At 48.6% G+C, this 27,700-nt stretch overlaps 9 protein-coding genes across 9 annotated transcripts; 7 read left to right on the top strand and 2 right to left on the bottom strand.

The window, feature by feature from the left end:
• Nucleotides 1-153: 153 nt before the first annotated feature.
• On the top strand, nucleotides 154-2,055 carry N7537_005900 (isocyanide synthase family protein; the record flags this gene model as incomplete). The annotated part of the gene is made up of 4 exons (XM_056896957.1): nucleotides 154-517; nucleotides 570-886; nucleotides 935-1,589; nucleotides 1,610-2,055. 4 exons carry the CDS (start codon nucleotides 154-156, stop codon nucleotides 2,053-2,055), a joined length of 1,782 nt encoding a protein of 593 aa, XP_056752742.1.
• Nucleotides 2,056-3,095: 1,040 nt separating this feature from the next.
• On the bottom strand, nucleotides 3,096-4,667 carry N7537_005901 (uncharacterized protein; the record flags this gene model as incomplete). The annotated part of the gene is made up of 1 exon (XM_056896958.1): nucleotides 3,096-4,667. One exon carries the CDS (start codon nucleotides 4,665-4,667, stop codon nucleotides 3,096-3,098), a length of 1,572 nt encoding a protein of 523 aa, XP_056752743.1.
• A 2,993-nt stretch (nucleotides 4,668-7,660) lies between these two features.
• Nucleotides 7,661-8,479, top strand: N7537_005902 (HAD family hydrolase; the record flags this gene model as incomplete). Its single annotated transcript, XM_056896959.1, has 2 exons — nucleotides 7,661-7,669; nucleotides 7,727-8,479. The coding sequence occupies 2 exons, from the start codon at nucleotides 7,661-7,663 to the stop codon at nucleotides 8,477-8,479; spliced, it is 762 nt and encodes a 253-aa protein (XP_056752744.1).
• Nucleotides 8,480-9,113: 634 nt separating this feature from the next.
• N7537_005903 (MutT/nudix family protein) lies at nucleotides 9,114-10,361 on the top strand (the record flags this gene model as incomplete). The annotated part of the gene is made up of 4 exons (XM_056896960.1): nucleotides 9,114-9,164; nucleotides 9,292-9,384; nucleotides 9,790-10,030; nucleotides 10,123-10,361. 4 exons carry the CDS (start codon nucleotides 9,114-9,116, stop codon nucleotides 10,359-10,361), a joined length of 624 nt encoding a protein of 207 aa, XP_056752745.1.
• Nucleotides 10,362-10,465: 104 nt separating this feature from the next.
• N7537_005904 (putative NUDIX family hydrolase) lies at nucleotides 10,466-11,560 on the bottom strand (the record flags this gene model as incomplete). Its single annotated transcript, XM_056896961.1, has 2 exons — nucleotides 10,466-10,978; nucleotides 11,144-11,560. The coding sequence occupies 2 exons, from the start codon at nucleotides 11,558-11,560 to the stop codon at nucleotides 10,466-10,468; spliced, it is 930 nt and encodes a 309-aa protein (XP_056752746.1).
• A 3,538-nt stretch (nucleotides 11,561-15,098) lies between these two features.
• On the top strand, nucleotides 15,099-17,582 carry N7537_005905 (uncharacterized protein; the record flags this gene model as incomplete). Its single annotated transcript, XM_056896962.1, has 3 exons — nucleotides 15,099-15,217; nucleotides 15,275-17,363; nucleotides 17,418-17,582. The coding sequence occupies 3 exons, from the start codon at nucleotides 15,099-15,101 to the stop codon at nucleotides 17,580-17,582; spliced, it is 2,373 nt and encodes a 790-aa protein (XP_056752747.1).
• A 1,550-nt stretch (nucleotides 17,583-19,132) lies between these two features.
• N7537_005906 (Glycosyl transferase family 2) lies at nucleotides 19,133-22,350 on the top strand (the record flags this gene model as incomplete). The annotated part of the gene is made up of 4 exons (XM_056896963.1): nucleotides 19,133-19,246; nucleotides 19,355-20,146; nucleotides 20,212-20,536; nucleotides 21,518-22,350. 4 exons carry the CDS (start codon nucleotides 19,133-19,135, stop codon nucleotides 22,348-22,350), a joined length of 2,064 nt encoding a protein of 687 aa, XP_056752748.1.
• A 981-nt stretch (nucleotides 22,351-23,331) lies between these two features.
• N7537_005907 (uncharacterized protein) lies at nucleotides 23,332-24,588 on the top strand (the record flags this gene model as incomplete). Its single annotated transcript, XM_056896964.1, has 1 exon — nucleotides 23,332-24,588. The coding sequence occupies one exon, from the start codon at nucleotides 23,332-23,334 to the stop codon at nucleotides 24,586-24,588; it is 1,257 nt and encodes a 418-aa protein (XP_056752749.1).
• A 1,145-nt stretch (nucleotides 24,589-25,733) lies between these two features.
• N7537_005908 (putative cell wall protein) lies at nucleotides 25,734-26,480 on the top strand (the record flags this gene model as incomplete). Its single annotated transcript, XM_056896965.1, has 1 exon — nucleotides 25,734-26,480. The coding sequence occupies one exon, from the start codon at nucleotides 25,734-25,736 to the stop codon at nucleotides 26,478-26,480; it is 747 nt and encodes a 248-aa protein (XP_056752750.1).
• Nucleotides 26,481-27,700: the final 1,220 nt, after the last annotated feature.

The raw sequence follows: 27,700 nt of genomic DNA on the forward strand, positions 1-27,700 counted from the left end.
GCATCAATTCGGAAGGGTTGGCATCCGGACAATACTGGATGCCAGTCTTTCAAGACAATGATATATTAGATCACTTGTCCCGCGACAAGATGGACTCAAACCAGACCAGAGCATCTTGGTAGTAATCGGATCAATATCAATTCAAAACGCAACATGCCTTACGCCGGAAAGCCTCTATCCGACATCGAGACTAAGGTCTCACAAATTGTCTTCCTCATTGCTGCATACCGCCACCGCTCCGCCACCGTCCCCGATCGCTTCTCCAAGTTCGTCCCCACGTTCGAGAAGCAGATCGGAGACATTGTCTCCAACAAGGAGGCTGTCCGTTTCATCCTTCCAGCTTTCCCCTTCAAGGCTCCAGCCGAGGGAAGAAATAAGCGCAAGACACTAGGCCCTCTTCCAGACAAGGCCGAAGAGATCGCCTTGCAGACGCTCAATGGATTCGCCGACTCTATTGCCGAAATCTACGAGGGCGGTGCCACCGTTGTGATTGTGTCGGATGCATCAGTATATGGCGGTAAGCATTCGTCTTCATTTTTCTTCGATGCGTAAGGCTAACCTTGATTGAGATATTCTGAACATCGCCGACAGTGACACTTTCGCTTATCACCAAGAGCTGCAAAAGCTCGCCGCATCTCTGGGCCTTCGCCATCTGGAATTCACCCGCCCTGGGGCCTTGGCCGGCATTGTGCCACAGGAGGCCCAGACCCTTGAGGAATACTCCGACTTTGTAACCAAGACCCGCAACCACCTCGACCACTCAATCTCCCACGTCCCCTCGGCCGAGGATGATAATCGGCAAGCGACGAGCCGACACTACGACACGGCTCTCCCGGAGAGCAACAATCCCACCGCCTTGAAGAATGCTATGCTCCAGCGAGGCAAGGTAACTGTCACCTCTCCTCCGGTGATCCGACCGGGCTAACAGATCTAGGCCTACTTCACTCTGCTGGCATCGGCTGTGCCATCCGCCATCCGCCTGTCAATCCATGAGTCCAACAACGTTGGCAAAATCACTGTTGACCTGTTCCCCCCTGCGAGTAACCCTGATTTCATCACCCCGTGGCATGGGGCCTTGACACTGCTTCCCGACGCCAGCCTGCGCGTGGTCGACGCATCCACCGTCGATCTGACCGAATTTGAGGTGGTCAACAACGCTGCAGGCCACCCATGGTTGCTGCGTGCCAAATGCGACCTCTTCAATTGGCCAGGCATGGAGGTCGACTTTGAACCGCTTTTCCCCTGCGGTATGCAGGTCTGTCCAAAGGAAGGACACGGGCCCTTCAAGTTCGAGGACGTCGATATGAAGCGTGTCCGACGTCTTGCTCTATCCTCTGCGCCTCTTCTCCTGCGTGGATTCACAATGGAAATCGAGAAGGAAGTTTTCCGCGAGAAGGCGCGTCAGCTTGGTGAGATCCAGCAGTGGCCGTTTGGTGATATCCTCGAGGTTCGCGAGAATGCAGACATCAACATGAACAACGTGCTCACGCGCGAGGCTATGCCCTTCCACTACGATGGTGTGTTCAAGATGGTCCAGAATGAGAAGACCGGCGAATGGATCTCCACGCCGCCTCTCTTCCAGATGTTCCGTAACCGCGCGGCCTCGCAGTCCGAGGGTGGTCTCATGCGTCGTCGCGCAACCTCCTGCCGCTCCTCGGGCCCGACACCATTTCTCTTGAGGAACTGCGCTCGCTGAAATGGAAGACTTTCACAGAAGCCAACGATGCCTTCGGCGGCCATGATTTGCACCTGCCCTTCATCGTCGCCCACCCGGAGACCGGTGCCGATATTTTCCGCATCCACGAGCCCTGGCCCGAATCCAAGTGCATCGCTGGAAGCAGCAAGCCGACTATCGTGCAGGTCGTTGGCTGGTCTGAGGCTGAGAGCGACGCGCTATGCGAGAAGCTTACGGCTCTGCTGTACGATCACCGGGTCGTATACCGTCACCAGTGGAAGGCTGGTGACTTCGTCTTCAACGATAACGCTACCACCCACCACACTCGCACAGCATTCACTGAGGGTCACCGTGAGCACTGGCGTGTGCACGTCAACTAGATTGTACTTTGTCGTGACTGTTTTATTTTTATTTTTATTTGTTCGTTTTGCTATTAGATGACATGAAAATATACGGAGACATTATAGGATGAAATTTTACTTCTTCTTTTCTTATAAACTCCTCATAATTTGACATCCGATAGAACTAGATGAACGATTACAAGTGAGACTGATTGTTTCTAGGGCTTGCAAGACCAACAATACTCCGGCTGAGCCTACTCTCCTTGAGCTTGGTGGGGAATTCGAATTTCCAGAGGTTGAGTCACTCTACAAAACACGATATCGATGTGCCACGGCGTAAAGGATTCTGCCAAGTCAGAAGGAATCTGTACGGGCTAGTACCGAGCATGGCCAATAGACAGAATGTTGAATTGATGTCTGGTTGAAGAAAAGGTCGAGTTTCCTGTGATTACCGTACAAATAGGCGGCGGATCGAGTATATGCTGAATAATCATACCCGAAAGGGTGCTAGTGGTAATTTAACACTCCTTCAGTTCGTTAGATTCTGTCGATTCCAAGAGAAGCGGTACGCGCTAGTATACGAAGGGACCAATGGTAGGTTCGATAACATATATTGAGTGTACTCTCATAGACTGTCTAATGCTGCGAATATTTAACCAACTGCGGGCTTATTTAAGCAGTGGAATGCCCCAACAAGCAACTAACTAGTTAGGTATCCTCTAACTAGTTATCTATCAGTCAGCAAGTGGGTGCTGTAAAAGTCGAGTGAACTAGTAATGTAAGACCCATTTTTATCCGACAGATTCTCATAGAACGGGCAACGGACGACGCAAGGGTCTTTCTTCTCACTATACCAGCCAAATAGGAGACCACAGAAAGGGCGAAGACTAGGTAAATTGCCTAGCATCTACTCGAGTGAAGATAGTCCATTTATTTTCGATTACCAAATTATCATCTCCGAAAAAATCTGTTCAAATATACCATTTCTGCCAACGTATCTATTATTTACGTTGGGCTGGTTAATACCGGCCAACAGGAGTGAAAGAAACAAAACCACAATCAGTATATCACAAATCACTTCAAAGATCCGCCGTCTCGGAAATGGCCTCAGGGCGGGACTGGTCCTTCGCCTTCGACTCAAACCTGTGGTCGCGAACAAAGACAATTACAACAAAGAATCCCACAGCCGCGAATCCAATTCCCAACCAGAAGGCACCGCGGTAGCCGCGAATAGGGTTCTGTCCTCCCTCATTGACATGAGACTCAACAGTAGCGGCGATACCGAGACCAATGGAGATGGAGTACTGCACAACCGTTGAGATAAAGGATCCCGCAACACCTTGCTCCTCAGGGAGGACGGCGTTGGAAATGAGAATTCCGGACGAGGCAAACGACAAGTCAGGCCCACCAACAACAAACAGACAAGCAGGGAAGACAAAGGCCCAGTATACGTTCGAGTAGTTGACGAAACTCATGAGCAGGTTGCCGATGAAAAAGGAGAACATGGACACGCCGAAGATGTACTGGACAGGCGTCTCGGCGACGAAGAGTCCAACAGCCGTCGTAGCAAACATGCCACCAATGACTAGGGGAACCATTTGAGCCACTGCGGCAAGCGGCTGAGTTTTATGGATAGTGAGAATGTAGACGGTGGTATAGTAGAGGAAGATTCCGAAGGACATCCAACCGAAGGCCATGGCAGTGACCACGGGTGCGAAGCCAGGGCGCCCCCAGAGGGAATTGGGCAGGACGGGTGCAGAGACTCGGGACTGGGAGAAGACGAATCCGACGAGCAGGAAGACGCTGACAATGAACAGGGCGTAAGTGTAGGGCTCTTGCCAGCCGACGACCGAAGCCTGGTTCCAGGCAAAGGAGAACAGGATCAGGGCTGACACGCCGAGCAAGCTACCGATATAGTCGAACTGGCGGAGACTTAGTCCCGGAATCGGGGAGCCGATTCGGTGAGGAACAATGACGAAAGTCGCCAAACTGAGAACGAGGCAGCCGATGGCCCAGAACCAGAATCCCCATCGCCAGGTGACTTTCTCGCCGAAGGCGGCTCCGATCAGACCACCGAAGATATAGCCCGAGGGAGCGCAGAAGCCTAGGAAGGCGAAGGCGATGTTCTTCTTGACCGACAGAGGTGGGAACGCACGCGCCAGCAGCGCGAAGGAGTTGGGGACTAGTGCGCCATTGCCAATTCCCATCATGCCGCGGGCGATATCGAATAGAACGACGTCGTGGGCGAAGCCGCAGACCAGTGACCAGATAGCCATCCAGATCCAGCCGAAGAGGAATACGTATTTGTGGCCGAAGTGATCACCCAGGCTGCCGGTGACTAGGACGAAGACACCACCGCAGAGGGAATAGGAGGCTAGGAACCATGACATCTGTCCATTGCTGTTTGTGCCGAGAGAGGTACCGATCTGTTCCATTGAGTAGGCGGCATTGCCCAGACCGCCGACGGAGAATAGTTGCGACAAGCCAATGATGAGAATAAAGACAGCCTCTTGGAAGGTGGAGGAGAAAGTGGTCGGCTCAGTTTCCGGCTGAGCCTTCTCGGCGGCCCCTGGGCTCGAGATGATTTCCTCTTTGTCGTGAGGTTTGCTCATCAAGGTGGGAGTGGTGGATCCTCCGTCGGTAGACGACATGATGTGCTAGGAGATATAGATTGATGTGAGGTTGGTGGAGGAGATGAGAAAACAGGAATTGATCCAATTTTATAAACCATCTGGATTAAATTCATTTTGTATTGCTTTCCCTTCCCCCCCCCCCCTGAATGCTGGAGCCATGGGGATATGGGGATGGAAATTGGCGTTGAAAGTCCGCGGAGTTTCAGAAAAAGTCCGATGTCACCACCCGTGGACCACTCCGGCGATGGCACAGGGACCAATGATGCTAATTTAGTTACAGTAAAGGGCCTCTGGGATCACACTCTTACACTAGTAAAAAGATAAAGCTATAGGGCAAATAAGAGGAAAACTTTCGTTAGTCTATAGATAAAGATAGGATCGTCAACCGTCTAGAGTAGAGATACGGTATTAATATAATCTGTCTTAGTAAAATTGAACTTATCTTTTTCCTTTTTCATAATGACCTTCTCCGTGGTCAGAGTTCCTCTAATCTACTGTGATAAGGTTAGCCTCGACATCAAACGCCTTCGCAAAACGGACTATACTAACCCCGTATGTCTCCGAACGATCCTCTATAGCAATCATATTTCCTATAGCTATCTCAAAACCACCGAAAAATCTCTCGGCGCATACCAAAGTAGTGATCACCGTGGGCCTTCCATCTAGGCTAAGACGCCCTTTGGTAGAATACGTATACCACCGAATAAATCCTTTGATCTGAGTAATGTCAGGGGCCGGGCATCCCTTTTCTAGCACGTAGCCATCAGACACTCGTCTAGTTTCAAGAAGGAACCTAAGAAGTCAATAAACACGGAATCGGGGCAAGCATTACGTGGCCACTCACTCGATCCAAAGCTCGACGTACTTCTGGTGAAGGGCCCTGGACTCGTCGGTACGTATATGCTTATCACGTATGGCATCATCCTCTTGGTGGGCTTCCAGCTGGAATCTAGTCTCTTTACGTCGCGCACGACGTCGTTCCCTTGCTACATCGCAAGTCTGACGCTGTAAACCCATAGTTTGAGATTGGCAATGGACGTGGAATACGCGGGAATGGGGTAGAAAAAGAATGAAAGATAGTGAGCTGTGAACCTCTTATGAATTTTTAGATACTTCACTATCCATGGGGGATCTCGCTGTATTTATAGCTCGACAGGATATTAAATGCTCATAAAATTCATCCTGGCCATAGCCGGGATTGGGAAAAAAGCAAAAGCCATCTATTTTCACATGTCATCATCTTCCGGAGGCCATGTTGGCGAATGAGTTGAGGCAGGGCAGTCAACAAAAAGAGGGTCAATTTTAGATGGGGTTTTAGTTGCTGGCGCTAGCATCACGGAATAGATGGCCAATAAATGATCAACTTGTCACGTGATTTATTTATTTTTTATCAGCCTTTATTTTCAGGCTGCAAAGTGAGCAGGTCTGTGCGTTCACTAAACTCAGTCTGAGTACTCAGTGAGCATACCCTGAGTGCTCACTGAGCATGCCCTGAGCGTTCACTGAGCAAGACCTGAGTGATCACTGAGCATACCCTGAGCATTATTTGTACATTACTAAGCATACACTGAGCGCTCACTGAGTATCATCTGACTGCTTATTAAGCAAAGTAAGTGCTCACTGAGTAATCACCCTGTGCTGTTAAATACTCAGTGAGCAGGACCCTGAGCGCCCTCATAAAGCGGCGGCACCCCGATCGGGAAAATCGCGACCGCGGCCTAAAATCCGGTATATGCACTGACATATGTATGTTGTACATGGTTCTTGGTTGTGTGAATCCGTCTAGAGAATGGGATGAAATGATTGCTGGATAAAAGTAATAGGAAGTCTACAACGCTAGCTTCCGGACTGTCGCGCTCCGAGAATGATAGTATGAGGTATGCTTGTAAGGTCGGGCACAACTCCCCTTAGCACCGAGATAATGATAAACTAACCCTTTGACTATGGCGATAATAGAATGAGGTATAAAGCAGTCAAATCACTCATTGCTTGCCGGAACTGGAATAGTACTATATGTACTCTGTACCGAGGTAAGGTTAACGTCGGGTTTCTCTCTTAGTCCCCGCCAAGCATGCTCTGAACGTCCAAGTGCATACTCCGTAGTCGATATTATCTGACCGCGCCCGTTATTTGAGATGACACGGGAAGATGGGCCAACGAGCGGAACATCGGGCCTGCATGCTTGTGTATGATTCTGAATCATTCCGTGCCCCGGGTTTCTTTACGAATTGGAGTTCGGTCACCCCTCGGAGGACAGTGGGGAGACAGTGAGAAGACGGAGGCATGACCGTGCATGAGTTTGGACCTTGTAGGCTGATGTATAGTCGTATCCGAGTAAGGTCCAATTAAATAGCCTATTTGCAGTCTAGAATTCTGTACACTTTAGACATCAGGTGAGAAGGTTACTTGCATACGTCACATTGAGTAGAGTACCCATGAAATAATGTCACGGGATTGTATATCAAGGCAGATTTCAAACATCGAAGAGAAAATATCGAAAAGAATAAGCCGGTGAGAAAAAAAGAAAATGTGAGAAAACGCGAGAAACTGCGAGGTGAAACCATCGCACCTGTCCGGAGTAGAAAAGGGACACTAGTCTGTAACCAGACTAGCTCTATATAGGTCTGTGCTTTTTTATTGGCTGAATACCTGGCCGTCTCCCCAGATTTGAGGTACTAGATACCTGTGTTTACACAATGAAACAAAGCCAGTTTTAGGTATCTGGTACTTCCTGCCCCACGTAAGTGACCAGCCCCTCCCGCTCTGGCCCGATTTCCCCTTGGAGATTGTGATCGCGGCGTCATTTCCTTTGGGGTCAGCTCTTGCCTTGACTTAAATACTCCAATCGCCTATTTCTTTGTTTTGCCCAGGCATTCTTTTTCTCTTCATTTTGACCTGCATCCACTCTCCTAGATCATACTAGATCAAATACTCTTCATATATTGCACTTCTACCCGCATTCCTCTATCTCAATAAACAAACACCCCGGATCTACTCTCCGCGCCTTCATCATGACTAAGGTGCGAGGATCGCGGTGTCTCCAATGAAAAACTCACCGGCGCTGACCTGGACTGCAGATCACGGAAATTTTCTTCGATTGCGATAACACTCTGGTCCTCTCAGAGGAGCTGGCCTTCGAGGCTTGCGCCGACCTGGCCAATGAGATCCTGGAGGCGAACAACTTCCCTGACCGTTACACTGGCGAGCAGCTCATCAAAGACTTTGTCGGTCAGAACTTCCGCGGAATGATGGTTTCCCTGCAGAAGAAGTACGACTTCGAGCTCGATGCGGAGAAGCTGGAAGAATACGTCACGAAGGAAGAGGACAAGGTCATTGCCAAGTTGAACGCCAAGGCTAGGCCCTGTATCGGTGCCACCGAGGAGCTGGAGAAGATTTACGCGGCGAAGAAGTACGGTATTGCCGTTGTCTCCTCTTCCGCTCTGCGCCGCGTTCTCGCTTCTATTAGAAAGGTCGGTCAGGACAAGTACTTTGACGAGGACAAGGTCTTCAGCGCTGCCAGCTCTCTGCCAAAGCCTACCTCCAAGCCCGACCCCGCTATCTACCTGTATGCTCTCGAGCAGGTCGGCAAGACTGCTTCCGAGACTGTTGCCATTGAGGACAGCAAGTCTGGTGCTCTTTCCGCGGTTCGTGCTGGTATCCCTGTTATCGCTTACGTTGGCAGCTACAATGGTGAAGAGACGCAGAAGGAGATGGCCGCGGCCCTGACTGATCTTGGCGCAAAGACCGTCATGTACCATTGGTCTGAGTTTGAGGATCGTCTGAAGGATATCGAGAATGATGTCTCCGTCGATGTTCAGTCGAGCCTTTAAACGTACTCTGGCTGATGACGCTTGTACGCCCACGATGTTATGAATAGCGAGCGTATGGTCGTTATGGAGCTTTTTCTTCTTTTATTATCATTATTATTATTTTCGGTTTTACGCTACTCCGTGTAGCGTGGACTCTTGATTTCTCTTGACACTTTCTGTTAGCAAAAGATGTTTCTATTTCTTTTGACACAGGAGTGAGAGGCCTTTCTCAAGACTGGACTGTGTCTGGTCCTTGCTACTTTCTTCTTTGCCTGGTGCATTACTATTCAGTATCTTCCGTCTTTGCATAGACAGGTTTCGATGCGCAATGATACCATTCAACAATACCTTGTCATGATTCAGTTCTAGTTTTTACTTTGTATCTCGTAGGGTATACATGTGCCATTCTTTTTCATCTTAAGAACGAATACTGGGAATATGGAAAACATCCATCAATATGACCGATAAGAGATAAGGGCCAACCCCGCCAACCCCCGCCATCACTCCTCCCGAGGTCCCCATTTGCCCTTGTTCGGATTGGTTAACGATCTAGCATTATCAGCCTAGTACTCCATTGGACGAATAATTCGTACACCATTATTGAAGCTCGGCTTGTTCCCACTTCTCCAATCTAAATCACTGTCAACCCGTTACAATGTCAGCTCGCACGCAAGCCAAGTCGAAACTCATCTCGCGAGGACCATTGGTAAGTTACTTCGATCTCCCCGAGGGTCTATTTGGCAACAAACTCCCAGTAAACTACGTGTAAAATAGAGTTGAGCCGACACTACCAAAGCCACAACGGTGCATGACTTACAAGTTTTACCAAACAGGACCCCAATGAAGCCCGCTGGGCTCGAATGATCAAAACAACATACACTGACCCCCTGGGTGTCAAACGAACATGGGAATCAGCTGAGCGCACGGTAAGACTCATTCCGCCTTGTTATTTGTTTATCCCGTTATGCTGCGCCCTGTTGGTCGATGTCCGGGGTATATGCATCACACCCGGCGCAGGTATCCAAGTGACACGCCCGCGGGACTACCACGAGGGCTACCTACATGATAGCCCAAGATCCAGCCTCAGCTAGATCGGGGAATGGTGCTTAGCATTAGTAGGGCTTCCCGGTCTCGGGAACCTCTGCTCCAGGTGGCTTAAACCCAGGCGTTGCCCGATGCCGTATCAACCGATACCACATGACCATTGGTTGCCTTGCCATGTCTATTGGATGCATTGGCCGATCTCCATTACCAGACATTTCAAGCAACCTTTCAGAGCCACTGTTTTTGAAATTTACACCTCGGATTTGATGCTAACCGCGTATTCCCAGACTCGTCCTGCCGGTATCGATCTTGATGGCGTTGGGATCGTCGCTATTCTAAACAAAGATACTGGCTCTGAACTCCTTCTGCAGAAGCAATATCGCCCGCCAATTGATGCGGTTGTTATTGAGGTTCCCGCGGGACTAATCGATGCAGGTGAGACGCCTGAGCAGTGTGCTGTTCGAGAACTCAAGGAGGAGACTGGTTACGTTGGTGTGGCGGAGCAGACTAGTCCAGTGATGTATAACGGTACGTAGGCAGTGGCCGAGCTGTGCTTTCTTCTAGCTGCGTTTATGACCTTTCAGGTGCTGAAAGCTGACAAACATCTATGGCTTGATCAGACCCAGGACTTTGCAATACCAACCTGCATATGGTCCACGTCCGGGTTGATATGTCCCTTCCCGAGAACAAGAACCCAAAGCCTGAACTTGAGGATAACGAGTTTATTGAGTGCTTTACTGTTCCTTTGAACTCGCTGTTCGATGAGATGAAGAAGCTTGAAAAAGAGGGTTATGCTATTGACGCTAGGGTTGGAACGTTGGCTGAAGGAATTGAGCTGGCGAAGAAATGGAGATTGTGAGCTGGGAATTGTGTCATATCTCACTGGCTTGTAGCACAACCATACATTCCAGGATACAAGCAAACACCTCAGCGTAGCCCCTCTCCTGAACATGTTATTCCCACTCAAAGCAACCCGTGCTGCTTCAACCCCTGATACAAAGCCCAAGCAGCCAAAGTCTTCCCATCCCTAAGCCCCTCCTTCCACAAATCCGCCAAAGGAACAACCTTGAGCGTAATTTTCTCCCCATGCTCCCGTAATCCCGTCAACTTCCCCTGTAGCTCCTCAATCTCCTTCCGGGGCATAGACTTCAGACACAAAAACAATGGAATAAACTCATCACTCCCGCCAGGAGACGGATACACAGCACTCTGTAGGCGCTCACCGTAACCAGGTTCCTGCGCAACCTGCAGTGCCAGCGAGGTCATATCAATCAAATCCCCCTGCTCAACACACAACCCGGTCTCCTCTTGGATCTCCTTCGCCGCCCCGCCGGCAAACGTCCCACTGTCATCAAGCATGCCAGCCGGGATCTCCGGGAACGACAGTGAGCCTGCTGGGATTCGGGGCTGGATGGTCAGGATAGCGCGCTTGTCCTTCTCAGTTGGGAATGGTATATCATCCGGTTGGAGGATAAGCTATTCCTATAATTAGAAAACAAAACATATTTATGTTTTGGAGTGGTTGGGCTGAGGCTGAGGCTGGGGCGTAATAAACATTTTTCTTTTTTTTTTTTTGCCTTGATGTATCTAGAAAACAAAGGGGGGAAAGCCTTCTATCGTGTGCAAAAAACGACAACTCACCAACATGCCGACACTGCCCCCCCGCAGAAATACGCTACCGGGCAAAGTCTCGCCCTGGCCATTGGATACCTCCGCTTTCAATTTGATGAAGCCTAGTCGACCGCCACCGAAGCGGTCGACGGCTTGGATGTCGATTTTGCGCAGTACATATGGGTCACTGTGGAACTCGTGCGAGGGGTGATCTTGTCGCGCTAGGGATTGCTGGAGGGTTGTTATCCAGACTTTGAAGGCTGGGAATGAAAGTAGATCGTTTTGGCTTAGCTCTGGGATGCTATTCACGTGGAGGTTTGAATTGGGAATTGTGAATGTTGACATGGTTGTTTTTACTTTTGCTTTTGCGATGCTGATGATTGGTCTGCGTGTGGGGATCAGCTGTGTTGGTCTCAAGTGTCGCGCGGCACGGTGGAGGGAGTTCATTAATTCGGGTTGGGTAAGACCTTACGGCCCTCAATTGGGAGGTTTTATGATAGGGAACTTGGTTTGTGAGTACTTTTGACACTGTTTTCAAATGTTGCTTCTATGACGTCGGTCAGTCTTGATCTCACCTCTTTTCATACCTAAACACACTGAATGTATATTTTAGACATCGGATAGCTCAAGCACTTCTTTTAAGTAATTATTAATTCTACTCTTGTGGGAATGTTGTTTCAAATGTGCCACGAATTCATCATAGGGCTCAACCCGTTCACAATCATTCTCAGAATATATAGTTCCACCTTTTATTAGAAACAGTAACGAGTTAGCGCATAGCTTTGTCTATGACTGGTTTCAACAATTAATTTCTGAGGTCAATTCTATAGGAATGTACCAAAGCTGCTATTGGCCACACCTTGTCTTCTGTATTGTAGGTTTATCCCAAGTCTACGACTCGTCAAACAGCACTTGAACTTACGACATTGGGCCGTTTAGCCCTTTAAGAAATGATCACTCCATCAACTATCTCATTGGCCGATATACAATAGATTGGTCATCAAAATAAACTTTCTCAAGACATTGCAGCTGCAGCTGTATCTCACTGCCGATGAGCCTGACAGCCTTGCAGATGAATTCATACGTACCGTACAAAGATTTATGATTTATCTCAATGGCGAATGGAGTCATCCCCAATCCGTATAGAACTAGACAACAACCTATATACTATGTACTTCTTTTTTTTGTCTTTCTTTTCCGTGAGTTTCCATGTTCTTCCTAAGCGCTCAGATATCTCGGGCTCAGATGAGGGGTGAGTACATGCATGTCACACGAGTCCCGTTAGGCTCTTCTAAGAAAGACCTGCAAGTGGTTGGAAAATTATTTCAGCTGACAGAGCAGCAAATGCATGTTAATAGCGGTCAATGGTGTCTACAGCTACATACAACATAGCTGCCTAGTGTGAAGTTGCTGATTGGGTCGCAGAACCGACTACTTATGTTCCCAGACCCTCAGTCTTAAAATCCAGACACGTGTTAATATGGCATCTGCCTTGAACTTGAATTGCTCAAAAGAAAAGCAAAATGACTAGAGTTGACCGAAGTTGGTATAGTGTGACTCCCCCTCCCCCTCCCGGTATAGGAGCTGAGAGGAAACCTAGTTCCAATAAATCCTGTCAGTAGTAACGTTACATGAATTTGCCTCATATTCCAAAAGTCACATCCACCATTCTCGAGACAAAGTAATCAAGTTAATATGAAGTTGAACTAGACCGAGAGCCGAGACCATTGAAATCATTGCCTGATCATGTAAACTCCATACAAATGCACAATACAAGCTCACCAATCGCATGTACTGTCCTGCCGAGCACACACCCTTTTTCCATGCAGTCTAAGCATCCTAGAGATCTTTGAGCTCTAGAAGCCACGTAGAATTGCGTCCACGTTGGTTTTACCCGGGTGAAATGGAAGCCTATCTTCCCCGCTTCTGTAAGACGCTAAAGCTCAATGCACATTCCATGCAAGCTTATTACACTAACACATGAAATATCGTGAAACAACTAGGTATATACACCGTAGACTGCATATTCCATACTGCCAGGGCATTTCTCATCTAGGGGGTGGACAAACAGACATTCACCCGGGTGATGGCAAATGCACCCACTTATGTCTTTCCCGCCTGCTTCCTTCCGTGTGGCTTGCAATATCACATTATCACTCCCTTGCAGCAGCTGCATTTTAAGTTGCTTCCCGGGAAAGGAGGTAGAATCAACGGGGCTAGAGCCCTGTGTTCGGCATTAAGTGGAGCGTACAAGTTGCCTCGCCAATTGCGACCCAGGTCGGTATTGGGTGGCACATGGTGGGACAACAAGTTGTTTTGTTATATTGGAAGATATGTATCTTATTGGATATTGGATGGAACTGAAACTGACTGCATTATATGCAGTACTATTGATTTTATACAGGGCCCCTTAAAACACCCGTTGCACTAATCATTACGGGCGCTTAGGCGATAGGCAGGAAGTGCACTCACGTCATCCTGCCAAGCCACTTGTTTTGGTTTGAATGGATGCAAAGAATTGGGCTTAGGGAGATTTTGAAGGACAAGGTGGCTGATGTTGAGTATTTCAATTGTAGCCTATATCTTAGCTCAGCTTGTCTACATTCGTGTTAGGCCTACCACATAGTAACAGGTGAATGTTGGATATGAGTGCTAAAGCCGTTTCTAAGTTTAGAACTAGGTATTTATCTGGAATCAGGTATAGACGGAAATAGATGGGGAATACTAGGTAGCAGTATAACCCCTGGCCATAGCTCCAACCCCATCGAAGTCAAGTTATCACCTGGGCGTTTTGATAATTCAACAAGGCCATGTGGTCAAACACTCGTGGGCATCCCGTTAGTAACCGTACATCAGCCCATTTGCGAGTCTGTTGCATGATTACCTGTCACCAGACTTTCAAGAAATCCCATCTACTAGTGATTTCATACCAAAGCGGCTAATAATGGTGTGGGCGCAATATAGTGCCCCCCTGAACGCCCAATCACACCTTGAAAGGCCACCGATTTGACCGAAAATTGCCTCGTTCTAGGGTGAACAGAAGAGGAAAAGCGGGAATCTTCACTTCGTAATGAGCCGGGGTCATCCCAGTGCTCAGGTGGGCCACTGGGAGAAAAGCAAAGGTCCTTTGGCCAAAAACGCCATGATCCCTGAAGCTTGGCCAAAAAGAACCGGTGTGGTTTGAATTCAGTGATAGTAGCCAAAAGAGCGGTGACGGAGAAATCAATGCCCCAGGCTGCAAGGGTAAAAGGTCATTCATTGACCCGAAGGCTTTCCCAAATCATTAGAGACGATGCACGTCACATCTGGATGTATTGGGAGACAATTGGGATGCTGTTGGGCAATGACGGGGTAGACTTGAGCCCTACAGCCGTTAGGGTAAGGCTGTCAAATATTTGAGTGATCAGCTGTTTCAAACAGAACGTATTTCTTGGATTTCTTGCAGATCATAATGAGGTTTTGGCAAGTACTGCATAGGAAAAAGTGAGGCGGAGTATATAGATCCGGGGGAGGGGGGATTGAGCTCAGGGCGGCTATTGTCTCTTGACAGGCGCGATTACGGAAAAATGACCTTGGCATCAGGGACCATGGAATACTTCAAGATGTTCGAACGTTCCACAGCTGCATGAAAATCGGAGAAAAGGGGGAGAAGGAAGAAAGCGATAGAAATACCAAAACAACAAGGCAACCGGTTAGGTCGTATGGTAAATACGTAAGTATAATACTGTAAGTTACAACAGATCGGCACGGGGCCAAAACACCCAGCAGTTGCCCACATGGATGCCTTTGGATTTTAGATTTTGCATTGTTCTTCGCAAGTTCTACCTGATCGATTTTTAATATAGATTATTTAAAGGTTCCCCTCTTCTATATCTTTGCCCAATCTTCATGACAGTATGGGAGATTGGGCTCTCTTTTTTCATACCGGGTGCGTTCGCCACTCCGAAGGCTCAAACGATAAGCTAATTCTCCCTAGATGACTGAAATGGGCGACAAGCCAATGTGCCGTAAGGAGGCAATACTGACTAGGCGAAATTTTTGCAGTCTGTTAGATGGCAAAACAAGGCCCTCAGACAGACTTGTCCGTAGCGACGTGTCACATAGGTATATTGCAACCTTCCAAGCTTTTGTTGCTTACATATCTTTTGACTGTTCATACAGGCGATCTATGAAAAGACTATTGCCAGAAGAACCCATATCTGAATCAATGGGTACCCATGGTCGCTGCTCGGCCACCTCGCCAATATCCAGTGTTCGACCAAAATCTACTGGCGTCCTAGCAGATGATTGCACTATGGACCCCCTTAGTAGCCACGGCATGAGAGTGATGAGAAGCCCCGCTTGCACCAGTGTAGGCCATGTTGGCAAATCTCGTCGCCTGGACAGCTTCCGGGCCCTTCGGGAGCCTCGGCGGTTGTCGGGATCGGCTTCTCAGCAGCTAAAATCCAGCGTGCCTCAATGTATAAATGAACGCCCAGCAGATCCAAAAATTGAGATCAGTGCAACCAGGCAGGAAGAGGAATTGCAGTTAGCTCAAAGCTCTGCGGCACATTCAGAATTGCAAAGATCACATCCAACACCTATTGCTGTGCACAGCCAGAATGCTGTTGGGGTTCAGAATATCCCTCACGCCACGCAAACGCAAATGGAAACGCAAGAATCTTGGCAGACGAGAAAGGATCAAATAATAAATCAAAATGGGGAAACAGTGGAGGAAGGCGCAGTCACCCAGGAAGCAAAGCATCATGGAATGTTCAGGCAACCAGAGACCCACACTATCAGTGAGGAGCAACTGATCAATGAGGTGCGGGGTATTTACACCGGACTTGTTATGGTGGAAAAGAAGTGCATTGAAATCGACAGGCAACAGGCGCAATCAAAGGACGAACTATCACAAGCTCAGTGGCAGACGTTCGTCTCGTTACACCGAACACTACTCTATGAACATCACGACTTCTTTCTCGCCTCCCAACATCCGTCGGCTGGTCCTGTTCTTAAAGAATTGGCTCAGAAGTATGCGATGCCGGCGCGTATGTGGCGATACGGAGTGCATTCATTCTTAGAGCTTTTGCGCCAGAAACTTCCCGGATCGCTGGAGTATATGCTCGACTTCATCTACCTCTCATATTCAATGATAACGTTGCTGCTAGAAAGCGTGCCATATTTTAAAGAGACTTGGATCGAGTGTCTGGGTGACTTAGCACGGTACCGAATGGCCGTGGAAGAATTCGATAAGAAGGACCGTGAACTCTGGGCAGGGGTTTCGAGGTATTGGTATAACCAAGACGCAGAGCGAAGTCCAGAAAATGGCCGTATCCAGCATCATCTTGCCATTTTGGCGCGTCCGGACGTTCTCCAGCAGTTTTTTCACTACACGAAAGCACTGGTCAGCGTTCGCGCATTCCCTAATGCTCTCGATAGCATGATCCAGCTAGTCACTCCTCTTATGAATGTGCCGGTTCAGAAGGGAAGTCTGGGTTTGATTACTTCGTTCGTGACTACTCACGGTGCGCTTTTCATGCAAACTCCGGTTGAGGATTTCGTTGCTCGGGCGAATGTGTTTCTTTATACTCTACGTAAGGAAATTGGCCGGGTAGGCCGACATGGGCAGCAAGGTGTGCAACTTACGTCTTGCAATATCTCTGCAATACTTCAATATGGGAGTAAACATGGAGTGATGGAAAAGGATTTTATATTGAAGTTGCGCAATCCTACGGCAGAAGATCGCCTGACGGCAATGAAGTGGGCATCTAGCGCGCCTAGTGCCTCTTGTGCATCCATCCATACCGCATACAGTGATCTTTCGTCTCAGCTTACATTCCGGGCAAGCTCTCTCGCGTTTCACACATTGATCGTCATGTTAGGCCAAATCGGTGATCCAAGCATATACCCGAGTGTGCATATCTCTATGGCATTTGTATGGTGTCTCACACTCAACCCAGCTGCTATACAACGACTAGAACCGCTGGTTCCGTGGTCGCTACTTGCGAATTATCTGAACACTTTGTTCCATCCCGATACGATCATTTCAAAAATCGAAGACGAATCATTCCCGCTTCTTGACGACTCAAGTGCACATCAGCTACCGGAGGACTTTTTAATCAGAGGACAGGCATGGAGCAGGCTTTACTACCCAGAAGATTTCTTCGAGGGTGCTCCTACAGAAGACAACAGACCATCGATAGAAGAACATTCAACAGTGATTCCTAGAAGACATCGATGTCTTTGGTTGGGAGTGCGGATTGCAACTGTCTGTTAGCCCCTATGCCTCCTAAAGCACATTTAAAACTGACCATCTAACTAGTTCACCCGCTGGATGACATACGACCAAACACGACGATTTACACCCACCCGATTAGCAGATGAATTCGCGCCAATGGCAGAATCCCCCGCTTACCTCTATGGCAATCCCTACTCACTAGGAACTGAGATATCACCCTCCTCCGATCAGGAGATGCAGGAAGTTTGAAAACGGGGTTGGGTGACTTCTGGCCTGTTGCGGGTTCCGTTACGGCGTAAGCTGTGCGTCTTGGCGGTGATCATTTAGGGGCTGGTGGAATCCTGGGGTTGTCTTTTTTGTTTTATCTTGTTCGAATCAGTGCTCAAGCCGTTTTGAGCGCGGATCATTCCGTTGGACACTTTCCGTACATGAAGCCAGATAGTGGATCCTTTTCTTTCGTTATTACCAGGCAGGAAATTCATGAGTCGGCCACGACTACACGACAGATATCAGATTACTCTCCGGACCCACCCTGGAAGGCCTGACTCTACCTGGACCACTCTCCAAGGACTGGACCGTTTGGGGTCTCCAAGGATTCTCGCATCTATTGCCATGGATATATGGGAAGGTCACCTGTCCGAGGATGTCCTTGCTTCTGTTCGTCCGGCTCCATAATGCTTGGGAGCTTTCGCAGGCCTTGCTGATCAGCTTCCAGGAATTGCGCTACGCTATTCCAACGTGGTTGGACTTGCCATGTTGGAAACAAATGCTCTTGCTTGATTCGATTTCTGGACTCGGATTGTTGCGTACTCCTTCTATCCAGAAGGGACACATTCAGAGCTGTTAGAAAAGAAGTCATCCTTGGCTTCTCGATGTGTTGTTTTGTACTTGTTAGTTGAAGGAGGGAGTCTTGCTAGAATAGCAAAGGATACAAGACTAGGGAGGCAAAGTGGTAGGAATAAGAAAGATCGAGACGACAAGAGAAGGAAAGTATTTGAATGAAAATATGGAAACATTGAACTTTTGATGTCAGTCCCTTCCTATTTGGGAAGTGTTCGCGTATAGTATACTCGTCCTTGTCCCCCAGCTTCCAGGACTCTCTTCTTCTTCGCCTTCCAAGGTTAACACCATGTGCATTACTCACATACCTTTCTGTGGCCCTTTTGACAGATTGTGGATTGCAGAATGAATGACCAGCAAGGAGTATTCAGGTATCGCGGTCCTGTTCCAACTTAGCCAAATCTCTTGCTATCCTTTGCTAGAGACAGTCCTCTAGCTTTGACCGCTGAAGAACACTCTGAGGGAGCCGCGCTATTTGATGGAGCAAGAATCTGCGACCATGTTCACTCCAAGAGCTGACCGATCTATGTGACCGGAGGTTAAACGCGTATAGACATGTGTATACGCGTATGCAGGTAAATGAGCTACAGTATACATGAACTGTAAAAGAACGCATACATGTATGTATAAGAAAATAAATTATACCACTTAACAAAATAGTAAGACATAGGATCATATAATGTCTTACGCACCGTGGCTCCCGGAGGTGGATCTATTCCGTATCGGCTTGCGTGTTGCCGATAAAAGGCCAAGCTGGCGATTATCAACTAACAACATTCCTCCCCTCCCTTCTACCGTCTCTCTCCCTCTCCTTCTTCAATGGCGAGGATCATTCTGCCTTACCTCTATGAATAAACACTTTCTCTCTCGGACTTAAGTGCTTGCCTTATCCCTTCCGGCATCACTACCGTCTCCCCATTCCGCCTCCGCATCTGACGACCAGCTCGTCACTCTTCAAAATGGCGGCAGCTTGGGGCGAGATCTGTCGCCAATGCGTCAACACTGCGGTGGAAATCCCAGTTCAGATCTTACTCATTGCTGCCCTAGCCACATTGCTAGGACTATTTGTCCTGGTGAGTCCACTTTCCCCGTCCGCTTGTACCAGCCAGATCGCGCGCTCCAGACACGTGCAGCCCTAGTTACAAGTTACTGACCTATCAATTCTTCTCTCAATCATCTAGTTCTCATTATTTATATTTTTCGTTGCGCCAGTCCCACGAGAACCTCTACCAGAAGAAAAGAGGTATAGAACCCTCGCCAAAGATGGATCCCTGACAGACCCCGAGCCCCTACCCTGCTGGCTCGAAAGCCCAGACGCCAAAAAGAGCACCGATAAAGCCATCACGGCCCACACTATCGCACCAGCCGAGCTATTCATGTCCGTCGTAGTACCAGCCTATAATGAGGAAGACCGGTTAACCGGAATGCTGGAAGAAGCCGTCAACTACCTGGAGAGCATGTATGGGAACACAGCCAGCGCGATCGCCAGGGCCAGCAGCCCAAGTACAAGGGAGACGCGCTCAATGCGCAAGCGCAAGCCGAACGAGGATACCACCAGTGGCGCCGCAGGCTCCACTTCAGACCGCGGCTGGGAGATCATCCTCGTCTCGGACGGGTCGACAGACCGCACGGAGGAAGTGGCATTCCGGTTCGCGCGTGACCACCAGCTCTCTCTACACCCCAAGGGACACGCGGGTCCATGGACACCGCAGGCTGCGGAGGGCGTCCATATCCCGCCTGGCACGATCCGCGTCGTGAACTTGACTCATAACCGCGGCAAGGGCGGTGCGGTCACGCACGGTATGCGCCATGTCCGTGGGCAGTATGTTGTCTTTGCGGATGCGGATGGGGCGAGCAAGTTCACTGATCTCGGTAAGCTTGTTGGGGCTTGTCGGGATGTGGAGGATTCGAAGGGGCGGGCGGTTGCTGTTGGGTCGCGGGCGCATATGGTTGGTAGTGAGGCTGTGGTTAAGGTATGATATTTGATATCTGGGTGATTGGATGTTTTGTGAGGTTGATTGCTGACTCTGCTCGATAGCGATCCAAGCTTCGAAACTTCCTGATGCATTCGTTCCATTTGATCCTATGGCTCATGACACCCCCTAAAACGGCTACTATCAAGGATACGCAGTGCGGATTCAAGCTGTTCTCCCGCAGTGCGTTGCCTTATATTGTGCCGTATATGCATTCCGAGGGCTGGATCTTCGATGTTGAGATGCTCATGCTGGCTGAATTCGCTCGGATCCCTGTGGCTGAAGTGCCTGTGGGATGGAGGGAGGTCAAGGGTAGCAAATTGAATGTCTTACGAGATAGTATCGGCATGGCTTGGGGTCTGGCTGTTCTACGGGCAGCTTGGTCGCTGGGTGTGTATAGACAGCGATGATCAAGTGAGGAACTTGATTGTTCCCACGATTTTCGAACAATTTTCCATAGCGAATATATACTGCATCTTGAATTTTTGGAGACTCGGTTTTTGTCTTTGTTTTTGTTTTTTGTTTTTCCCTTACTTGACCGGAGTGGATAATTCAATCGGCTTTCGATGTACTTGTTAAAGTGATATCTTTGATCTTGTTAGTTTAGTATTGTTGAATAACTGATATTTGAATGCGCTGCCGAGAAGCGAGAAAGATATCTGCGATGACGTCTCTATCCACGGGATCAAAGGTGGGCAGGCTTCACTACAAATAGACCTACCAGGTACTTCTACTATACGTCACAATAAATGGCAGCTTTGTATTACCTATTATACTGGACTTACAATCTGCATCTTACAATATGCGTCCATGGCATGTTACTCGAGCGCAAGTAGATTGGTCCTCAACATTGCTTGGCATTACTATCTTCAAAACGACCTCTCTATACATAGAATCCACTAATGCGTGGGTCCTCAAGGACAATCATACCATTTAAGAGGTTATCGCAGAAAAAAAACTTTTATTGAATATATCCATGGTCCAGGAATCTAGGAATCCAGGAACCCAGGGGTAATTACCTCTAGTGTAACTACCTAGGTACATATGTAAGTTTAATGTAACTAATGACTTGAACATTCCAAGGTTGAACTTCTACATACGGTGAAGTATATGCAGTGTGATACCTCTAGATCAGATACTCGGCACTCCTTATAATGGGTCGACATGGTCTGATGCTTTAGACTTGTATATTATGCAAGGTCATCTAGGAGTACAGATAGCTATTTTGGTTCAGCATTGACTTTTTTCTGATCGAAAATTTTCTGACGGTGGCGACACATCTATACACCCGGGTGGTACCACTGCCTTTTAAACGGCATTAACAGCCGCATTTTGCAAGCTCAAGATTTCACGTATTGACCTTTCTTCTAGCGCATCTAGAAAGTAGGGAAGCAGATATGAAGCCAGATCTCCCCACATCGATATCACCATCACGGCTCCTCCAACTCCCCGCCGAACTCCGTCTCAAGATATACGAATATGCACTGGACGTACCAAACGAGTATCTAGTCAGCAAACCGATGATCGTGCTAGGCGATCACGGCAACACCTTCACAGCCCGCGGTCAATACCGAGCATTATCAATGAGTCCGCACTGGGTTGGCGAGGACGGCACCGCGCGCAAGTTACTCGCGGTGAACCGGCAACTCCACGACGAAGCCGAAGACTACCTCTACTCAACACACACCCTCTTCCTCCGCAACTCCTTCAATCTCGACCGACTAGCCGACTTCCTGGATACGCTCAGCGCAACCGCCCGTGCCCGCATCCGCAGCGTCGGCTTCGAGGTCTTCTTCTTTGTACACACGCAGACCGGCGTGCCGAAACGCACGCTAAAACAATACGAGGCCGCCGCACGGCTTCTGTCCGAGAAACTTCCGCTCTGGAATAGTGTGCTGCTTTACCTCGATCCGCGCTACTATTATCCGTCTGCGAACGTGGGTGGTCGGGATCTCACGGCCCGAGGGGTGTTTGATCTTGCTACGCGCTTCGGCACTTGGTGTAAGGATGTGAGCTTCTATCCGCTGCCGAATGGTGATCATCATCTGCTTGATGAGGCTCAGCAGTTTGTTTGGCGGAGTCGTTCGCCGTTGAGACAGCCAGATAGTCGTCGGTCGATTAAGGGGTGTTCGGCTTGGTCTTTGGATTTCAAGAAGAACTTGGTTACGCCAAGTCGGGTCCGGCCTGCCTCGTCTGTTTGCTGAGGGCTTTTCCCCTTTCCCTTTATTTTGGTGTTTCTCTTCTTTTCTATATCCTTTTCTTTTTTTTTTTTTTTTTTTCGTCTTTTCTTTCTTTTCTTTCTTTCTTGTTTTTTTGCTTTTGCATCTTTTAGCATTGCGACCCTCGGCTGATCTGGTTCGACATCGAGTTTTCTTTTGGCAGGCTAGCCCTGCTCTGCGTCATAATGTCTGAGCGCGCATTATACCAGTCAAGTGCATATTGAACATTTTAATGTGGCACATCATTTGGCGTAAATGGCGGGATTAAGGCGTCCGGGCTGCTTTTTTACTTCCTTCTCGTTGATTCCCCTAATACAGTACAGAGGTGAATTCTAGATATACAACATATATTAACGGGATATATTGTGCTTTTCGGTTATATATTTACACACATAGATGATCTATAATACAAGTCAGGATAATAAATATTTGATATATCTGATATATATCAGATTTTCCTACTTTGTTACTTTGTTACTTTGTCCATCTTATTGACATTTCCTACCAGAGGCCTTTGACGTCATACGCTGTGGTCAGATGCGTCTCTTCTTTTCCCCTTCCCTTTGCTTTTCTCATGTAACCCTCCTCATTTCCCCGGAATTTGTGGGGTTCAATTTAGTATATTTGACCTCTTTCTTCTCTACTCTCATTCTCTCCTTACTTGGAAACCTGAAAAAGCTACCCAAATCCTAAGCCCAACCAGCATCCATTCATCCTCGAACGCGGACCCGAGGCTTGACATGTGCTGTATCGGGAACCTCGCATGAAATTCCGGCATATTAGATGGCCAAGTGTTGTGAGCTCATTGACCGCTTCTAGGAACTCCACCGGTCTTGACGTGTACAGCCACACTGCAGGTTGGGCACTATTGTGATTATCGTCCACGTTACTATCGTCTCGATCCCTAATATACCCTTATCTGCCGACTTGCGCTCGTTATCGAGAGAAAATCAAATCTCAGACACCATGAAGCCTACCAAATTACTAGACGGTCACGGAAGTCTCTACAAGGAAGTACGCTTTTCTCCGACCGAAACACCAACCCGTCGCACAAAATCCGTTTCAGCCACATTTCCTCCTGTAATTTCAGGCTACGGCCGAACAGCGTTCCAAGACTCGGTGTTGGTGAATTCGTCCACTATGGATACTTCCTATATCGACCAATCGCGGGCGCTTCTCCAGAGTCAACGGCTGAACTTCGAGACGGAAAGGGAATTGTTTGCGCAGGAGCGCCGGTTGTGGGAGAAAGAACGGGCCCTGTTACGATCGAAAATCGTTGAGCTGGAGGTGTTTGTGAAAAGCCAAGGGAACAGAACAAGTCAATTGGGACCTGAAGCGGCCAAACTCGTGCTTGGAGGTGGAGTATCGCAGTATAACACAAATGGCTTTGCGGCTCAAGTGTGGGAGGGACCAAGTCCAGGCAATCGGCCAACAAGGGTGTTCTTCGACCATGAATCTCCAGACCGGAGCTATCTCTCGCCGATCTCTGAAAGTGGGAATCCGCCATCCCTTGATCGGGCTCTTTCACCCCAATCGCGACTAGTAGACCCTTCTGGAGCGCCTGTGAGTCAGCCGGTGCCGATCGAAAAGCTTGACAGCACCCTGGATGGTATCACGCTTAAGTCCACGGCGCTGCCACCCGCCGTGGTAGCTCGAGTGATCACCCCACCCTCCCCGTCGCCCCTAGTAACCCCTGGAGCTGCCCCTTCAACCGCTGCAAGGCCTATCATGGAACATCGAAACAGTCTCAAATTGAAGCTATCAGAGCTTGGCCCGCCCAATGAGAACTTGCTCCGTCATGCAGGTCACACCCCGATGGCGATCATCGACGCTGATGATAGTCGGTCCACCCAGGAGGGGACTCCCCTCGAGGTTGGCTCCCAGATGGAGGAGGCCCCTCTTGCCCCCGTGGCGAATGTTCATCAACCCGCCGAAAATAATATCTCCTACTTTCCGGATGTGCCAGACGACCCCGCTCTCACGGGGCCCCTCGGTCTGATTAATGATGAGGACCACGACTCCAGCTTTTTGAGCGAACTGGATCAGAAACTCCTTGTTCAAGCGAACAATATTCTAGGCAGGTCAGTTGAATCAGCTGATCCCAATGAGAGTGATTCTGAGTCTGAATTCCCTCGGCAAGGCGAGCAAGAACTTGAAATCAAATTCAAGAAATCAACTAATTTTGGCACTGCATTTGGGATATCGAACTCGGGTCAAGTGTAGGAAACATATATTTCCCATATACACTTAGATTTTTGTGATCTGTGTGTTGAGATAGGCCCTACTATGTCTATCGTGAATATCTTTATGTTTTTTTTCTTCTTTTCAAGGAGCAGCATATGCTCTTGATGCTGTCCCCCTTTTTTTATCTTCTGTTCTCCCTTCTGGCGAAATACCTTACGAGATTATGATATATGCCGATATGTGCAATACAACCTCATTTGTTTCATTTGTTTCATTTGTTTCAAATTTATTTCAGGACAGTCTTCGTTTTTGGGGCGACCTGCTCGACTTGACAGGCAACGGCCAACAGCCCTAGCAAGTTGCATATGGACTCGCCTGTGTTCGAGTTCCTTGCGTGTGATGTATATGCATTCAATATTAGTCCAATGCCCTGATTGGCTCTTGGAAAGTTTCTTGTAGAGAGGGATCTTAGTGTCTCTGTGCCTTATTGGCTACTATCCCTTGCATCCATACAACTTTGCTTCCCCATTTGGCCACACGTGTTTTCCTATCCCCCAAAGCACACTCCATCTGCGTCCCATATACTGAAAATCCCGCCAATCCTGTCCTAGCTGAGCCACGACAGCTCGGATACTTGGGGAAGGCTCGTGGATAAACTTTTACACTGCTCGCCAGGGCACATCTAGTCTCTCGGTAGAGCTGCAGCTCGTTACTATCGAACCATGCTGCTTGGATGCCCTAATCTCCAACAATTCCTTAGTTCCAGACCCCTTAAGACCTGATGTCTCTCATGATTTCTTTCCCGGTAGTGGCCGTTGGCTTTGTGCCTTGCAGATCACTGCCCTTGTGGCTTTTTTAAGATGAGTGCCCCCAAGGACTAGTTCGTGCCTTGCAGAAATCTCACTATCTGGTTCTATCTGGTCTTGGACAGAGCCCTTGGCTCTCCCCATGATACTGTTCAAGTGTATACTTTGGGTGGGTGCCAAAAAGTACATAAGGATCATTGTTCACGCCTCACATTCTGTTCTTCATCAATCATCAGTCTCTAAACAGTCATTCACTCTTCTCTCTCTTTCCAACTCTCTTTCAATCAATTTATAATTTCAATCTTCGGATTCATTTAATCAACAACTTCTACCTTCCTCTCTTGCAAAGCAATCAGCAAAATCAACACTACCGCAACAATGTTCTCCACTACTATCAACTTCTCCGGTCTCATGTGCCTCGTCCTTGCCCTCAGCCCTGCTGCCGTCCTCTCTGATCCTCAGGTGCCCGCTCCCCCATTCCCGGAGATCATCAACCACGGCCCTGAGACCACCAACCAGGGCCCAGGCAACAGCGAGACCTCCGCCGGCAGCGGCGTCAATGTCGGCATCCCCGGCGGTCCCTCTGTGAACGTTGGCGCCGGATTCCTCGACTCTCACCGCGGTCCCTGCGGCCCTGGCTCAGGCGATGACCACAGCGCCGGCGCCGGTGTTAACGTTGGTATCCCCAGCGGCCCTGGCGTCAACGTCGGCAATGGCGAGCACCACCACCAGGACGGCTATCCATGCCCTGAGCCTCCTGCCGTTGTCGTCGTGCCTACTACCACTTCCAACCCTCCCCCCGTTGTTGTGCCTACTACTACTTCCAACCCTCCTCCCATTGAGACTGCCCACCCTCCTACTTGGACTAGTGTCCCCACCATCCTCCCTCCCACCTTCACCACCCCCATCTCCGGCCCTCTCACCACTGTCCCGGCCGCCTGGGCACCTATCGCCCCCGCCCAGTCCTCCACCCCTCTGATCCACCACGCCGTGCCCACTGCATCGGCCTCACCTTCCGCTGTTCCTTCTGTTCCCGTCGTGTCCGTCTTCAATGCCGGCTCATCTCTGGTCCCCGGATCCGCCCTCGCAGTGGCTCTTCCCATTATCGTGGCTTTCTTCCAGTAAAGCCTCGGCTTCACCTTCTACATTTACCGAACACGATGAAAAATGGCGAAAATGACCCGGCTAGACCATGCACCTGTCAGCGACGTGCTTGGTCTATCTAATGATTGATCGGACCTGTGTATCTCTTTGTATCTCCACCTATATTCTTCCTTGTCTACTTTTTTCCTTTACAATTTGTCGTCATCGGCTGGTGTACTCACCCCCAGATTATCTGTATCTTCTGTGATCATTCGTGAGGGCCGAGCTTTATAACTTACTCCTTTTTGCCTATTGTCTAACTACTGCGGATGGTTGTTTATTATGTTCACTTTGGGCGTCCACGTGTGCTTTGCACTCTTCGGAGTTCCTATGTGGTTTACTGTTACTTGTTATTTGCGCGTTTTGATATTATTACTCTCAATTAGAATATACTACTTTGATATACTTCCGATTCTTCAAGTACTAGTAGATATAGTAATGTTCACCTTTGCCTCCGCAATATTCCTATGCCTCTACTTGTGAAATCGTTCAGACTATTCATGTAGGCAAGTATTGCAACATAAAGATATAAAACACGTCCAGGCCTACTATCAACTCCCCCGGATCAAGATATTGCTCGGGAATATTTTTCCCATCCACGCCTCCTAGTATATCACTTTTCCAGCATTCAAGGGTTTCGCAAATCTTGTCATCGAGAGTGGACCAAGCATCGGCGAGGGTTCGATGAGCCATGTATTTTCATCGACCTTTTTCCTGCTTGATGGACTTCCTAACAGGGTTTTCCATTGCTTGAGGTTACCTTCAAAGAGAAGAATTTTGGGAGAAAATGACTGATCTCAAAATTTAAAAAGAAAAGGAACAGTGTGAGTTGGGAAAGGAGCTGAGGGAACCTGTACCTAGATACATGCTCGGAGCAACCCAACTTTTGCAGCCCAAGAAATCATACATGGCACACATGAATATTTTGGTCCTTGAGTGCCCTTTTGGTATTACCAAGGCATTTGCATACCCGGGGAGATAATAGTTCGTACATTCATTAATTGGGGGCAAAACTAGCGCGTAGCTCAAGTTTCAAAACCCCCGGTCTCAGGAAATACTAGGGGCTATGTATGATCTCGCCACGCGATATGTCTACACTGGAATCTTTACAGATCGTAGTAAATTTGCCATGGGAAACTTCCCAAGGCCACCGAAGATAATACAAAGCAAAAGCAACCCGGGGAAGGGGGAAGGGAGATTAT

The sequence above is a fragment of the Penicillium hordei genome (assembly GCF_028827395.1).
Source record: "Penicillium hordei strain IBT 12815 chromosome Unknown utg000003l_segment0_segment0, whole genome shotgun sequence".
NCBI lineage: Eukaryota > Fungi > Ascomycota > Eurotiomycetes > Eurotiales > Aspergillaceae > Penicillium > Penicillium hordei.